The 17,056-nt window shown below is 40.6% G+C and overlaps 1 protein-coding gene across 1 annotated transcript in view; it reads right to left on the bottom strand.

Annotated features, from left to right (window-relative positions):
* Nucleotides 1-17,056, bottom strand: part of WDFY4 (WDFY family member 4) — a 148,688-nt gene that overhangs the window by 116,326 nt on the left and 15,306 nt on the right. Inside the window, exons 9-12 of the mRNA XM_065638992.1 lie at nucleotides 16,372-16,476; nucleotides 14,290-14,480; nucleotides 11,101-11,711; nucleotides 7,041-7,134 (exon numbers count right to left, since the gene is read on the bottom strand). Coding sequence (XP_065495064.1) covers nucleotides 7,041-7,134; nucleotides 11,101-11,711; nucleotides 14,290-14,480; nucleotides 16,372-16,476 — 1,001 coding nt within the window. The remainder of the gene's footprint in view (nucleotides 1-7,040; nucleotides 7,135-11,100; nucleotides 11,712-14,289; nucleotides 14,481-16,371; nucleotides 16,477-17,056) is intronic.

Here is a 17,056-nt window from a genome sequence, read left to right as displayed (position 1 = left end):
AGAATCCACAACCTCCCTGGGCAGCCTGTTCCAGTGTTCCGTCACCCTCACTGAGAAGAAGTTTCTTCTCACATTTAAGTGGAACCTCTTGTGTTCCAGCTTGGACCCATTACCCCTTGTCTTACTGTTGGTTGTCACCGAGAAGAGCCTAGCTCCATCCTCGTGACACCCACCCTTTATATATTTATAAACATTAATGAGGTCACCCCTCAGTCTCCTCTTCTCCAAGCTAAAGAGACCCAGCTCCCTCAGCCTTTCCTCATAAGGGAGATGCTCCACTCCCTTAATCATCTTTGTGGCCCTGCGCTGGACTCTCTCCAGCAGTTCCCTGTCCTTCTTGAACTGAGGGGCCCAGAACTGGACACAATATTCCAGATGAGGTCTCACCAGGGCAGAGTAGAGGGGAAGGAGAACCTCTCTGGACCTACTAACCACCCCCCTTCTAATACACCCCAGGATGCCATTGGCCTTCTTGGCCACAAGGGCACAGTGCTGGCTCATGGTCATCCTGCTGTCCACCAGGACCCCCAGGTCTCTTTCCCCTACACTGCTCTCTAATAGGTCATTCCCCAACCTGTACTGGAACCTGGGGTTGTTCCTGCCCAGATGCAAGACTCTACATTTCCCCTTGTTATATTTCATTAAATTTTTCCCCGCCCAACTCTCTAGCCTGTCCAGGTCTCGCTGGATGGCAGCACAGCCCTCTGGCGTGTCAGCCACTCCTCCCAGCTTGGTGTCATCAGCAAACTTGCTGATAGTACACTCAATTCCCTCATCCAAGTCATTGATGAATATATTGAACAGTATTGGTCCCAGAACTGACCCTTGAGGCACTCCACTAGATACAGGCCTCCAACCAGACTCCGCCCCATTGATCACAACTCTCTGGCTTCTCTCCTTCAGCCAGTTTGCGGTCCACCTCACTACCCGATCATCCAGTCCACTCTTCCTCAGTTTTGCCGTGAGGATGCTGTGGGAGACGGTGTCAAATGCTTTGCTGAAGTCGAGGTAGACCACATCCACTGCTCTGCCATCGTCAATCCACCTTGTTACGTCTTCATAAAAGGCTATGAGGTTGGTCAAACACGACTTCCCCTTGGTGAAGCCATGTTGACTGTCCCTGATGACCCTCTTATCCTTGATATGTCTTAAGATGGCACCAAGGATAAGGTGTTCCATCACTTTCCCAGGGATGGAGGTGAGGCTGACCGGTCTATAGTTGCCCGGGTCCTCCTTCTTGCCCTTTTTGAAGACCGGAGTGACATTTGCTTTCCTCCAGTCCTCAGGCACCTCTCCCGTTTCCCAAGACTTGGCAAAGATGACGGAGAGCGGTCCAGCAATGACTTCAGCCAGCTCCCTCAGCACCCTCGGGTGCATCCCATCTGGACCCATGGATTTATGGATGTCCAGATTGCTTAATTGCTCCCTAACCCAGTCCTCATCAACTGAGGCAGACTCCTCCATTGCCCTGCCTTCCTCTGGGGCCTCAGGGGTACGGGGCTCCTCAGGACAGCAAGAGCTCTTTGCGTTTCTCATATACTTTTCTAGGAAATACCCATGCAAACTTTTAAAGAAAAGGACAACAATGGTGGCAGACGTGGATTAGGACACTAGGATTTGATATTACAATGTGAGTGAGAAGCAACTTCGCTGAATTCAGAGTAAGCTAGCTTGGTAACTGTAAAGAGGAATTTAGCTCTTTTCATCCACATCAAACTCAAAACCAGTACAGGACAAGAAATTTGTTTTCAAAGTGCTCATAAACCAATTGCAACACTTGGAATATAATACTAGCACATCCAATGCAACATACATATTATTTTAGTAAACTACTATTTTTTGATAACTGAAGGGTGAGTTCTTCGGGTAACATTTTCTCCTCTCTGAATGACTGTTCATTCCCAGTGAAGTAGTTTCACTGTGCATCTCATTATATAAAGAAAACCTCCGCTAGACTAAACTACAATATTCTTCACGGAGAGGCACTTACTGCTACAGCATGTAGAAGTCTCACTTATAAGTTTTTGGATCTTTTAATTGCTATTTTACTCCATATTTGACTGGATGCAGGAAAGTATCTGTATGTATGTGAAAACAGAGAAGGACACAGGTCTCGACTAAGTGAAACTACTGGTTTACTCCAAAATAAATACAATAAAAGCATAATGGCATACAAAAAAATTGATTGTTTTCATTAGCTTAGCAGCTTTGTCAATACTAGTAATGCCCTGTTTTGAACAAAATGTGATGTTTTCATGGATCTTAGTTCCAGTAAAATGAGATTTTAGTGGAAATATTAATGGTGGCCAGGAAACCAGGCTGTGCATGGATTGATTTTCCTGACACGTATTACTTGCACCATGAATAAGGATATTGAGGGTGTAGTTAGACTGTAGCTGGGCTCACAGCTCTGCCTTAAATTGGAGTCTTAAGGGCAAAATGTCACTTAACAATTTGCCTGATCTGTTTAAGCAGTCCCCAGATTCTTGCTCGTAAGAGCCCATAGTTTCAAAACTTGGTATCTGAATTTAATTCACTGTTATTCATCTTCAAAAGGATTATGGTGTGTTTAAGATGAGCAAAAACTTTGTAGATTCATTTCAAAAGGACGTAATATAAGAATGATACAGTGATAACTCTGTGTGTGATTTTAAAAAGTCAACTTAATTTTTAACCTCGGAAGCAACTGTCATTTGAAAAGCTAGAAGCCCTTCATAGAAAATTAGAATTAACTTCCTAACATACCACAGAGATTTAGTTTTACTAATAAAGAAACCAAGGCATTGAAAGTAGTGCTTTTAGAAAGTTCCAAGTGACTCAGGATTTTAAACTGTGCTTTCAAAAGAAAAGGTAGACTTTCATCAGCTTAAAACCCTTTGTCTGTAAAGAGTCTGAGTCACTTCTGAAAATCATCTGTACTTTTTTTCCTTAAAATGTTACCAAAAATAAATAATTCATAAATTTAACACAGCTCAAATTCCTGATGCATAGTTCCCAACTGCAAGCACATTCCTATTCTGTCACAATATTTTGCTGATTAACTCTCACTCACTGACTTCGACACATAAAATTTACTTTGCTGACAGTATGTATAAGTGGTTTTACAAAGTTACGGAGTGACTTGTGTTCATTCAGTCCTTGCAAGCAGACAGGAAAAAAAAAACTATGAACTGCATGAACTACTTCTACTTTTCCAAAAACGTGACACAGATAGGATCTATTTAAATGCTCACATAAACTATATTATCTTCATCAGGCTTGACATATTTCCCCTTGGTACAGCTTGTGTGTAAGAGAAGCTACAGAGCTTTCCTTGTGTGAATACCAGGGATACTATTGCCTTCTAGAGAAAATATACTAGCAAGTCTCGACCATTTGAAACCAGGTAACAAAATCTCCTCATAATGTTAAGAATCCTTTTGTTAATTCTGATGGTCTGACAGACCTCTTGCTCACCAGATTACATTTAGCTGCAGAATGCAGTGTCTCCTTATTTTTCTAAGTTACTGTGTAGCGCTATAATATGATATTCATCAGACACCTGAGAGGAAGTCAAAGCTGCCTCCATGTGGCACCTTATAAATGATATGACTGCATCAAAAAGACGACAAAGCAGAAAATGATCTTCAGTATAGTTAGCCAGTGATTCTTGGCAGGGTTCCTTTCTCTTCAATCTAGGGTACATTACCAAGATTTTAGTGCAACTTCAGAAGCACTGGCTGGTTTTTAAGAAGATAGTCAGCAGCCAGAGAAATACGACAAATAAAAGGGCAGGCTTTGGGGTTGGAAGCACAGGAGGAAAATTGCTTGGTCTGTATAAACAATAAAACCTTCAGAAGTTGGTTGATCAATGAACAAGCAAACTTCTTGCTAAAAGCCCAAAAATAATCTTGGAAAAGAACAAACAGACAGGCTATGCAATTTAAAAAATTAAAAAAAAAAAAAAAAAAAAAAAAAAAAAAAAAGTTGTGCTGTAATCAGAATAGGCTCAGCAAAGAAAACTCCCACTGGAGACAAAGCTGGAGCAAAGCCTGCAGGGAAGTGCTCATAGGAAAGGGCTGACCTTCAGCTACCAGCCCAGGCTGGACGACCCACTGCTGTTGTGTTTCTAGTCTCCTTCCTCCTGCTAGAGTGCTGGTCCATTCTAGTTTCCTTTCTCCCAAAGCCTTGGCTGCACAACTCAAAGTGGAATGAAGCTCTGGCCAAACACCTGGAAAATTTCCTTGTGTAGATAACGCAGTGTAGTAATGAAGGAATTCACTGTGATATTTACAGTTGCATTTGCTGTGATACACGTCTGAAGGCAGACAAATCTCAAATGTCACACAGTCTTCTGTGGGCCATATCTAACAATGTCAGAGACCTTTTCAGTTTAGAAAGAATTTGTGTTTTTAAAGAAGTACAAATACTTGGAAAGTGTTATACTGTTAACATCTGCAGTATGAACTACTAGTTTAGGCTAAATTTAAAATGAGGAAAAAGGTCTTTTTAAAAGGTGGAAAGTCCTTACTGATGCACAATATTTTAGTTTTACAGTAGTGAATATAACAGCAGTGAATATAACAGCAGTTCATCGTAGGAGAGACATGGATAAAAATAGTGAGGATAAATCCAGCTGTGAAAGCTATAGTATTATTTAACAAAAATATAGATAATTTACATAATGAATTATATGAGGATTTTTTTCTCCATACTCAAAAGAAACCTGCCAGGATGATGATGCAGAACTGAATTATGCTTTGATTCTCTTCTCAAAAGTTATTTTTTTTTCCTTACCCAGCCTTGTCAGACCTAGGAGATCACCTTAGCTGTCATTGAAAAAGGAAAAGATCTGGCATGACACTCTAAATTCTTAAAAGCCACAGCTCCAAAATGCCGGGCAAGGATGAATAAGTCTGAGGGGAAGCAGTGAACATCCTGAGCCACACATCTAAAGTGAATGTTAACCTGCCTTACTAGTACTTAGTTTATGAAATGTGTGACAATACTATTTTCCATCACTGAACAGGCAGCATATTCATAAAAGGAAAATCTGCCTTGTATTTGATCAAGCTGTATGTGTTTTGATGGGAACTGGCTTAGTACCAGTCCTAGGCATGAACATGAGCTATATCCTCTAAATACAGCTTACTGACTCAAAGACTGCCTCTTGGGGAGCTTTAAAGCTTTTAAGCAAATATTCATACCCATAAGATATTCAAATTATTTTGTTATCATACTTAGGAATGGCAGTAATATACAACCACTGTTTTTTCTATGCTGACAGGCTCAACATTGCTTCAGCCCATCACTGCTTGGGTCTGACAAAGGTCACTGAAAAGTAGCAAATTTGGCAGGAAATTGATATTATCTCCGAGGGTCAGAATCAAAGTACATTAATTTTATTGAGTTCCATTAATGTTTCTGTAAAAGCAGTGCTTTGTCATTGCCATTTCTGTGAAAGCAAAGGATTTGCACATGACCAAAGAGTTTTCCAGATTACTCCTGAACACCTGGGTCTAAAAGATCTATAGAAGCACTAAAACAAGCAGAAAGGGATGAGCTACCCTCTGTTCTTCACCATCGCTCCTAAAAAATGTACTATTTGACTCAATTTTAAACTCAGAGCAAGAATCCCCTTCATAGTTTCAAATGAAAGTCTGAGTAAAAAAGCTCCATCCACAAAGAAATTATTTCATCTCTCCTATAGCTGTCAAACACTGTTGCACTAAGGGAAAGAATACTACCCTGTTTGGGATAAAATATATCTATTCAAAGTGAAATTCCTTCAGTTATCATCCTTCCTCCAAGTAGCTCCCCTTCACTAGCCATTGAGGTTCACCTTTTGCATCAGATCTCACCTAACTCTCATGTTCCAAGTAGCATGTCATTGCATAAGGGTTCATGCAGTGGTATGTGTTGTGATTAAAGGTCCTGAAGTACAGCCTTTTGTTTCACTAGCTGGCAGCATCAAGGAGCAGCCCGAACTACAGGACATGAGGTTCCGCTTATTCTGTCACCTACTTTTAAATAGAATTAGCCAGAAAAATTCAGTTTTTCTTCTATCCTTTCTGTGAGTAATTTTATGAAACACTCTTTAGGAAATATATTAAGTCCTAGCCGAAGTCTGACACAGGACTCTGCATAACAGTCCCACTTGACCTGAGGCAATCCTATTCACAACAGCAGTATTAAACAAAGATTATCAGTAATAATTTCTTGTTGACTAAGAAAAAAGGAGTGAGAAAGGAAGAAAATATGAATGCACTTAAATACATAACTGAAATTGCTGGAATTTGTGTTCTAGCCCATCATATTTTTAAGAACACTGCCATCTACTGAGCATGAGAGGCTTTCTCTCTCATACAGCTCAGTCAACTCCAATAGTTTCTTGATGACACTCTCTCTCATCCAATTAACTGTTCTACTTGTTTTTCAGAAATTAATTAGTGTAATTAAGAAAATTTCACTAACTACTAGCTTAGTTCCACTACATGAAATTGGGATATGCCAGCAGTTAATTGCACTTCCACCTTCCATAGCTCTGGGTGAACAGTGTGATTTTATTTCAGTCCCTTCATATGTGCTTTAGCTGTATTGAAATATTTTAGACCAGATAGCAGATACAATATAGGTAATATACTTGTTTAGAGTGGGCATGTGTATGGAAGGTTTGACAAAGCAAAGCAGATTCTAAGCTTCATTGAAAGTTTATGGGCTGTTAGGCCTAAAGAGCCAGACCGTTCTGGTTTCTAGGTCCATTAGCAATATTTTAAACAATTTTCAAGGGACATTTACACTTGTGCCTTTGCAGTAAATATTCTGAGACCAAGACCCATGTACTGCATCAGACAGGTATAGAAACACTTAGTCAAACCGATAGCCAGGAGCCTTTGTTGTTGTATCTGTTAACTCAGTAAAATTTGTGCTGTTCCTCCTGCCAGTGTTCTAGGTAAATTTTAGTACTTCCACATCTGCAAAGAGTAAGCAATTTTTGGAAATGAAGCTACAGAAAAGTAGCAGACACTGTTTAGATGGTACTTTGATTTGTTCAGACTCACCTGAGCATGTCCCTCATTGTACAGCTTTGGCAGCAACCTCACCATAACACAGACAGCACCAGGATGTACAATGGTACAGTCTCCTGTTTCCCATCTGCAGGAAAAAGTTGCATAAGACTTATCACCATCATTAACGACAGCAAAGAGAGCTCAATAATGTTCCAGCAGAGTATAGCATTAAAGCCTCCTAACAGTAACCAAGGTCCACATTTGAAGCTAAGTAAACAATACAGATGACCTGGAACAGCTGGAAGCCTTGGAGTAACAAAGACAGGACAGAACTTGCTCATGAGCTCACATCTTGGGGACCTGCATGTTTGAAGATGTGCACCAGCCTCTTTAAAGAAACATTGCCTTTGAAGGTACTTTCAATACAGAGAATAGACAACCAGAGGGATCTCTCATGCATCAGCTCAGAACTAGTGTCACATTTTCTACTTTCAAGCAGTTTGTAACTTTAGTCAGACAACAACTTCAGTACTTTCAAACCATAATAGCAATAAGCAAAGATAAGACAGTCTTGATGAAATCAGTATGCCACCCTTCCCTTTGAACACCAGAATCTGGCTAAACTAGTAAAACAAAGTTAAATATCTGTGCTTCCCCAGCAGTTCTCATTTTTGCCATATCGACTTTGTACACTCAGGCACAGGAAGGAATTAAGGCATCGGAGTTACGACAGAGATCTGCTTATGCCATGGTGGAGGCCAGAGGTCAGATATATCTCAAAGACGAAGCCAGAGCATAGCAGTAACTCTAGTTTATGCACTGTAAGCTCATCATGTTCAGAGTATAATCAGCATTTCTGGGTGCACCTTTGAATCAGAGTTGTAATGTGTGCACTGTTAGAAATATTTGTCCCAAATAGATCTCATGAGAAAATAAAAGACAACATCTAACAGCCAAACTTAGACTGAAAAAATAAAGCACAATATGCTTTATGGACTGTATGAAACAAAGAGTACATATAAAAGAGTGAGCGTTAAAAAAGCTTTTACAAGGGAACTAAAGGAGGGTAAAAAGGCTCTAATTATCATCCATCTGAGCAGCAAGTAATGTGTACCATACTGCCACACAGTGACAAATAATTCTTACTGCACTTTCAAGAAAGATACTTTCAAATAAATCTCTCATTTGCAATATTTTCTGTGTAATGAATCAAAATCAGATCTGGTATAAATACTTACTGCAGCAGTGGCTCCAGTGTGGACACATACACCTGTACTTGATGAGAATGTTTGCAAGTCTTTAAATGCCAAACGAGAAAAAGTACACACTGAAAATACAGTCTCCTCCTATGTCCCCTCAAAAACCCTAACTAAGTTTAAAGAGAAAAATCCAGGCCAAATAGTATCAATAGGATCAAAGTTTCAGTCTATTTTCCTGCTATGGCTGTGCTCCCCAGAACAAGTTCATTTTTAGCCTGAGCACTGCCCAGCAGATTTATCACTCTCCATGGCTGTTAAGAAGGAAGAACAAAGAAGGAAAATCCAGAGTCCCTGACCAGCATTGAACTATACCTGAGCTTCCCTGCCAGCACTGCACACTTGCTCCCCTCTAAGCATATCATATAAGCCTTATCTCCAGCCTTCCCTGTGGTTTTGTAAGAGGCCCTCATTTTCTGGCTTGTCTTAATATAAAAGCTGTCTCCATGTACCAACTCCTGCAAATATTTCATCTCTCATACTTCTGCCTTAGAGCTATTCAGTCAGCCTCATAATTCCACTCCATCTACCCCATCAGTATCATGGTGGGAATCTTAGATCTGCTCTGCACTGGTTACTAGTTAAAAGACAAATAAGAGAGTTTGGGGACAAAATGAGATGCCACAAAGAACCAGAAGAGCCATTTGCACAGTGAGTCTGTGGTAACAGCAGCTGCAGCAGCAGTTCTGCTAGGGTGGGCATGAGGAGTGGCTTCCCCCGCAAAGAAAGATCAGCCTCAGTTAACACAGCTTGCAGCAAGCTATCTTCAAGCACCAGGAGCAAAAGGAAAACCAGAGACCCGACCTGTCACAGCAGGTGTTTTGAACATCAGCGCAGGAACAGGAACACAGAGAGCAGTTTTTCAGATAGGAATGAAAGGGCCGACTCCCCTGTGACCAAGCATCATTGACCAGAGGATAGTGTAAGGGGCTAGAGTCTTATCCAGTTAAAATGCTGATTTTCTTATGTCTCAGTCACAGGCCCCTGTAGGATCAGCTCCTTTCCCCCTCTGCAGGGATGGTAAATACATGTTGCTGCATCACAGGCCACTTACACTGACTGCATTCAAGTTCCTCCTTTCCAAGCTACATAGCTACATAGCCTCAGGCTGAAGCCTTCTTCTGGAGGAAGTGTGAGCACAGAGTATAGCTAAGAGGAAGCTGCATCAGGGGAACCACAGGCTTGCAGGAACTCTGGGAACTTGATTTATTTTTATTTTCAGAAAATTTACTGCTGGAAAAGGATACAGGCTGTATGACCTGAAGAGGTACTGGCAAGCTGTGAATATTCATCTTCTGTGTTTGCATACTCTTGTCCCGGACACTCTCCAGCCACCTCTAGCTAATCTGGCTTCCTTTTGTGCCTTCACATCCCAGAACCAAAGCCAAACTGCCCCAAACCAGACACCATGAACTGAATGGATCCCAGTTTACAAGATTCATTTCTCTAGAAGTGGCATTCATTCAGTTACTGCACAGCCTCACAGCTCAGCAGGCAAAAAAACCCACAAGGACCTAGGAAGCCTTGCTTTATGTTTCAGATCGAGTAACCTGAGAAAGACAGGCAAAAGACAGAGCCATACTCTTCCCAGCATTGCCACTGATCTACTCTTTCTCCTTTATCTTCCCTGACCCTCCCTTATACACACTCAAGCTACAGGCTATGAACTTCTCACAACCACCACCACCCATACTCTCTCAACACACCGACCCACATTCTCTCAAATGGGGCTAGGAAGATCTACTTAGAAAACTATCCATTCCTCCTGAGCCACCAAGTCCTCTCCCCAGCACTGAGCATCTAACCAGAAGCTTCCAGTATAATTCTAAGAGTAGTGAACAGGGAGCAAACATCTCTATGACTATTTTAAAATCAGTTGCACAAGGAGCAGTGAAATCTCCTGCAGATTTTTCTAGTAGCTCCAAACAAGTACAAATATGACTAGAAATACTCTGCCTACCTCAGTACTCAGGGAACAAAAGTTATGCTGACTTCAGTGACTGCTAGCTACAAGCGGCAGACCTAATGACTTGTTCAATAAAACTGGAAGATGACAGTGAAATAACCTATAATAAGGGCTGAAGGAATCTCACAGTTATAAACTTTACCTTTTAAGCATAACTCTGACCAGAAACGTTTTTGAGAAAAGGACTGAGAGATCCAAGATAAAGCTACAGACACATGAAGGGGCAGAAGACCTCATGAGTTATGAAATTTAAGCTATTCAGAATTGATTCATAGCTGACAGCTACATCGATTTCTGGTATAGTCTTTCCTTCCTACAAAGGATATATACTTTGATATAATAATTTGTTATACGAGGCAGGTTAATATTACTATTCTTTTTCCAGCTTTCTCTGTTTCAGCTGTGTGAGTAAATGAGTGACAGTGTGTGTGTGTCTGTACACACGTGCATGAGGGAGCACTTAAGACAGTTTGTTTTGGTTTTTTTAATTTTAATGTGTCAGGTGACTGGAAACAGATTTCCACATAATTGAAAATGTCAACATTGATTGGGGCAGATTCAAGCAGAGACTAAAGGCAAGCTTCAGGTCCAAGCAGCCCTTGCCTTAGAGCCCAGTCCTCCTCCCACATCGCATGAGTAAGAACCTTGAGCACAAACTCTGCAACTCTCAGGGTTGTGTGTCCCAGTGTTCCACTGAACACTTATACCCCAATGCTTACCATCAATTAACTTTCCAAAAGAGGTGATTTCTGCCATCTGGAGGCCTGGGAGTTGGGACTAGCACTGATTTGTTTGTTCCAGGTAGGTTATGTTACACCTTATCTCAATTTACTACCATACAAATGCATATACCAGTCTTAATGTTATATTTAGTGAGGTAAAGACTTACTTCTCTTCAGGGTTTCCCCATAGCCTATAGGCAGAGACAGATAATTTGTTGCCTGGCCTGTTGAAAGCAACGGGATGCTCTTCTTGAGCTTGGGGTGCCTCTTGATCATCTCTTGATGCCTCTCCTGTCTCTGTCTTTCTCTCCTTGAAGTAGCTCTCCAGATGGAGGGTTCCTTTGACCATGTGATCAAGAAAATTCAGAATCCATATGCAGTTCTTTAGCCACATTGGGAAAGGTTCTGAAGAGCAGAAAGCTGCATCTAAGAATTCTGTAAATGTCCTTGTCTTTTCAAGGCTCAGAGGAATTTGCCATTCCCGTTGTGTCCAGAAGCATCCCAGTGACCCAAGATCCTCTGCCATCTTTTCAAAGAGACCATTCTTCTGGAAGAAGTTGCTGTTGACAGGGTCCAGGTGCAGGGCTGCTGTTATCCCCTGAAGTGTGTAGAAAACAAGTTCCAGTATGCAATTCTGTCCTACTGCTGCCCACAGCCCAGATGGAGGGTCCTGCAATGCACCTTCCATGTCTGAGAGAAGGGACAGGAGTCCATTGAATCCACTGCACATTCTGAAAGCTGAATGGCTCTTGGGACTCTCCAGTATCTTCAGGAGTGACTACAAACATTGGGAAGCAAGACGACAAAAGTAGTACTTAAACCAAGGGATAAAAAAGCTTTAGAATATTTTAAAATTGCAAGTTTGTAGCAAAATTATTTCCCTGAAACTTCACTATTTGAAAAAAAAATAGTTGGTCAAAGTAAAGGTCAACACTGCACAATTTTTCTCCTCCTCCCTTGCCCCATATACTCAGTGAGCCCAACAACCAAGATTTGAATGCAGACTCAGGAGCATCCCATGGGGTCAACCTGGCAGGTAAGGGATAATGCTCACAGGAATAAGCAAAGAAATCAGATTTCCTGCGTTACATATCCTAGTCGCTATGGCGAGAGGTATTGTTTCAGACTTTTGGCTATTGTTCCATCAGTCTTCTCAGACTCTCCCAAGAAAATTGCTTTTGCCTTAAATAAATCAGAAATTCAATTGTAAATAGCCTCATACAGAAACTGAGAAGGCAGCGCAGCTCTCTACAGGCAAGTCTTCCTATAGCCCTGAATACACGAGAAGCCACACTAGATTTTCGCTCATATGACTGAGTAGACCCCTTTCAAAAAAAGTGACACAGCATGGCCCAAAGAATACTGCAAGCAGCAGGCTCTCCTCGTTAAGAAAGGCAATAACTCCCTTTCTTAGCAGAGGTATTTTTTAAAGTCCGCACAACACTTTGGAGGAAAAAAGCCATGAAGAGTCATATTCCAAGACAGAGTCATTAGATTTTCTCTAACTTCAATGGACTTAAAGCAGGTTATAAGTGAATGCCACTTGCCAATATTACACATGCATAAAAACCAACCTATACCATTTGTAAATTTTGAATTCTATGACCTTGCCATTTTAAAACAAATCTAGATAAATTATTAAGAGTTGTAGTGCTGGAAGTAAAATTAATAAGAAAAAAAAAGAGCTTGCAAGGAAAAAGTCTACTGTACTTGAATGTAATCCATCCCAGGTTTTTGGACTGTTGCACAATTCATTTTGTAAATATGATGCTCTTTCAGGCACCAGGGACATTTCAAATCTGAGGCTGTACCTTTCCACACTGGAAAGGGCTAATTTTGCATATAAAGTTTCCCAACTGATATCCAGTGAAAGAAGTTCGCTTCACAACCTCCCAAAGAGAAACAGCTTCTAACACAAATATACCTCCATGTAACAGGATCTAGGACTGCAAGAAAGGGTTGCCAGAATTGGAGAGGGAACTCCATTACTGTCATTCAATTTTGTATGATAATGTATCAAACAAGGCAGAGACTTCTGAACAGGGAGTAAATTTAATAACTCAGAGCTGAAGTTATCAGGATGGCTTTAACACGTTTCAGAGAAGGTCAACAGTAATGACATTTCCTCCAGCTCTAACTCAGTTAGAATTTAATCGCCTATGAGTTATTATTCCTCTGTCTTGAATCTATAAAACTGATGTCTGCTGGAAACCCCCTAACTCAGTTAACGTTAACAGAATTTATTTCACATTCCATTATTTGTTATTCCTCATAATCGTCCACATGCCACACAGGAATACAGCAGTGCTAATTGCATTTGCATTCAGGCTTTAACAGCTAAATATATATTAGCAAATCAATCTGAATTTATGTGTAACACAATCACAGTCCCAATGGATGTAGACAATAAATTCATTTGCTTACATTATGTTTTAATACAGTTATCATTTGTCAAAATTAGACACTGAAGTTGCATTTATTTTCATATTAGTTTGGACACCATACTCTACTTTTCCACAAATATTGTTAAAGTTTACTGTTTCAAATCAAAGCTATAAACTTTGTCACAATTTTGGTTTCTTAAAGTAACATCGTTCTTTTGTCACGGAAACAGCTGCCATATTATGCTGAAAGGTGAATTCAGTTCACACTTGGCAGAGAAGGTAGAATGAAACTTTAAATCAGTACTTACAACACTACTGCTTTTCAGTTTGATGCCTATGTTCTAAACCAAAATAAAGCACACTGATTCCCCTGCTTCGTTGCTTATGGATCAGACCCTCTATAAACACAGTAGAGGCTAAAAGTAGTTCTAATTTCTTCCTCCAAATATTCATAAGACTCTCCATCATCTCAAATCTCTTTTTCCATGACACTGGTCTATGATGCAAGAGATGACAAAATTAAGAACAGCAAAGTTTCAAGCTTGGAAACTTACCTGAATCAAGCTGTTCATCTTATGCCTACTCTGCCTATTACAATCTTACTCCTTTACCTCTCCTCACATCCTCCCTCCACATCTCCTCCATTTTCATTCACATTTTTTTCTCCCTTCTCTCTCACATTACATAGAACCATTCATACAACTGTATCTCTTTCTCTGACCTGCATTACTGTTTAAGTCTTCAAAATACTTCACAATCTGATACTGAGTGAAAGTATTGACCACACACACATTGCTAAAAATCAAAGCACCTAGTTTACTATAATCAAAAACTGTCCCACAGCTCTTTTTTCTTCTTCACTTAGCTTATTGAAAAAAACCCACAGTGCCTGGGGTGACATTAAGAGCAATTTGCCACAAGCCAAGCAGTTTCCAGGAAAACAAGAGCCAAGTGGGAAGCTACATTCATTACCTTCAGCAGATCTAGTTTCAGATGTAGTTCCCCTTGTGTAGAAGAACAGAGGGCCCCAATAATAATGCTCATATATTCTTCATAGTTGAGGACTGACAGCTGCTCCAAGATGCTGAGAGTAGCACTCCTGTAACATTCATCATCCAAAAATATCTTGATATATGGCACCATTCCATAGTCCTTCAGAACAACTGGGGACAAATACAGTATCATTTGTTACTCAAACTATCCTTTACTTTTAGTTTTCACAGGCATATTTTCAGTGTTAGTATGAAGTGCCACATTTCTACAGATACAGCAGGAGGCAAGAAGAAGAGCTGGTTGAGCTAAAGACAAAAAAAAAAAACATTGTAGACTCATAGGATGATTTGAGTTGGAAGGTACTTAAATATCATCTAGTTCCAACCCCTCATCGTGGGCAGGAACACCTTGCACTAGAACAGGTTACTCAAAGCCCCCTACAACCTGGCCTTGGACACCTCCAGCTATGGGGCATCCACAGCTTCTCTGAGAAATCTGTTGAAGTGCCTTACCACCCTCATGGTGAAGAAGTTCATCCCTACATCCAATCTAAATCTATCCTCTTTACTGTTAAAAACTGTTGCCCCTTGTCCTGTTACTACAAACCCTGGTTAAAAGTCTCTCTCTGTCTTTTCTTATTAGACCCCTTGGGGCTTGTTCCTCTTGGACATTCAGCCATTGACTTTGGATGTGGCTATCTAGTTAATTCTTTATCTAGCTAACAGTGTATCAAACAAGCCTGTATCTCTCCAATTCAGCAGCAAGAATGTTGTGGAGGACCATATCAAAGGCCCTACGGAACTCCAGATAGATGGCATCTGTAGCTTTTCACTTGTCCACTGATGCAGTTACTCCATCATAGTAGGCCGCTAGATTAGTTGGGCACAATTTTCCCCCTGGTGAAGCCATGTTGGCCATCTTTAATGACCTCCCTATCTTCCATATGTTTTGACACATCTTCCAGGAGGATCTGTTCTGTGATCTTAATGGGCAGGAAAGTAAGGCTGAGTGGCCAGTAGTTCCTCCTTTTTACCCTTCTTAAAAATGTGTGTGATGTTTCCCTTTTTCCAGTCACTAGGGACTTTGCCTGACTGCCATGACTTTTCAAATATGATTGAGAGTGGCTTGGCAACTACATCAGCCAGTTCCCTCAGAACACTAGAATGCACCTCATGGGGTCCTGGGAGCTTGTGTATGTTCAGCTTCCTCAGATGGTCCTGAACCTGATCTTCACTTACGATGGGAGGGACTTCATTCCCTCAGTCCCTTGTCTTGAGATTCAGGGACTTGAGAGATGTGGGAAGAGAGATTACCATTGAAAACTGAAGAAAAAGAATGAAAAAAATTAAGGGCACAAGAACAACTAGGGATAAAATGACTGGATGACCATGGTTTCTAATCATCACAGAAGACAGCTTCCCAATACAATAATAAATAAAAAGGAAAAGATGCCTTATTAGTTTTCAACTTAAATCTCTCTTTAGTTTTCGAAGGGGACTGTTTGATAGTTTGTAACAATATACTTGCACTGTGTAAGATGATGCAAACACGATGATTCTAGGAATCAAGAGTGAATTAAGTGAATGGATTCCCATATTAAGAAGAGTTCACTTCTGTATTACTATATTCCACAGGATTCCCCACACGTACACTACTTAGGTATGCCAATACTAAATGTAGGAGTGTTACTCGGCCTGTGCCTGATCCTATCAAATGTCAAATAGGAGATTCCATGGAAGAAAATCTAGATAAACAAACAATACACATATACAGTTTTGTTTTCGACGAGGTAAGTTTGTGTTTTCTGTGTAAACACCTCAGGCGTATCCACATGGATAAGGGAAGCAGGGTCACTACTGGGATAAGGCTCATTATGCAGGATGAGAATATCTTTGCCATATTTCTTACTGTTGTAACACTGTTATCCCCACACTTCTAGCTTTTGTCTTCCACTTGTCACTAAAACACAAAAGTCAGAAAATTTGTTGGTGCTCCTTAAGCAGTATCATGGCCTCCTACCACCAAATATCATTAAGGTAATGCAGTCATGCCATTTCTTACCAGTGTTCCTCACGGAACCCACTGTAAGGGCAGCTACCATCTTCAGCATCACAGCATTTAATTCCTTCTCAGTGCCTTCTTCCAGACCAGGCAGATGTGTTCCAGCTGTCAGTATATTAAAAGTCATAATACAATTTATGTAAGACATAGTCAATTGTAACTAAAATATATTAAACTAAAAAGGAAAACCAGTTCTTCAGTGAATTCTAGTTCTCTCTTAAATACTACTTACAGGCTACTTCAACCCTAAAATGAGCAGCAAAATACAGACATGGAATTATCTGATAATCAAGGTCTAAGTCTGGGATTGGGAAACACAGGTCTGACTCTACGGTCTGCAGCTCAGATCTCCTGCATAACTACAGGCAATACTGGTGGTAGTGGTGTTTCCACTTCTGAACAGGTAGAATTACCTCTTTAGTGATACCTGGTAGGAACACACACAAATAAAACAACATCGCAGATTATGAGCTACGAAGTGATAAAATATGGCAACAGGGAGTACTTAAGTATCTAAACTAAAAGTGAAGAGCAGAAACCTCTGCATGTTCAAAGGCAAACATTTCCAGGATCACTGTAAGGCAGGTTATTTTAGATCTGAAAGTCCTGAAGTTTGCAAGCTAAATTTCTTGAAACCAAAAGAGGGAAATAGTGATCGCTTCACACAGTGTCTTTCTACCTGTCC

This window comes from Caloenas nicobarica, chromosome 7 (genome assembly GCF_036013445.1).
Source record: "Caloenas nicobarica isolate bCalNic1 chromosome 7, bCalNic1.hap1, whole genome shotgun sequence".
In the NCBI taxonomy this organism is placed as follows: Eukaryota; Metazoa; Chordata; class Aves; order Columbiformes; family Columbidae; genus Caloenas; species Caloenas nicobarica.
This window is presented reverse-complemented; position numbering and strand designations above follow the sequence as displayed.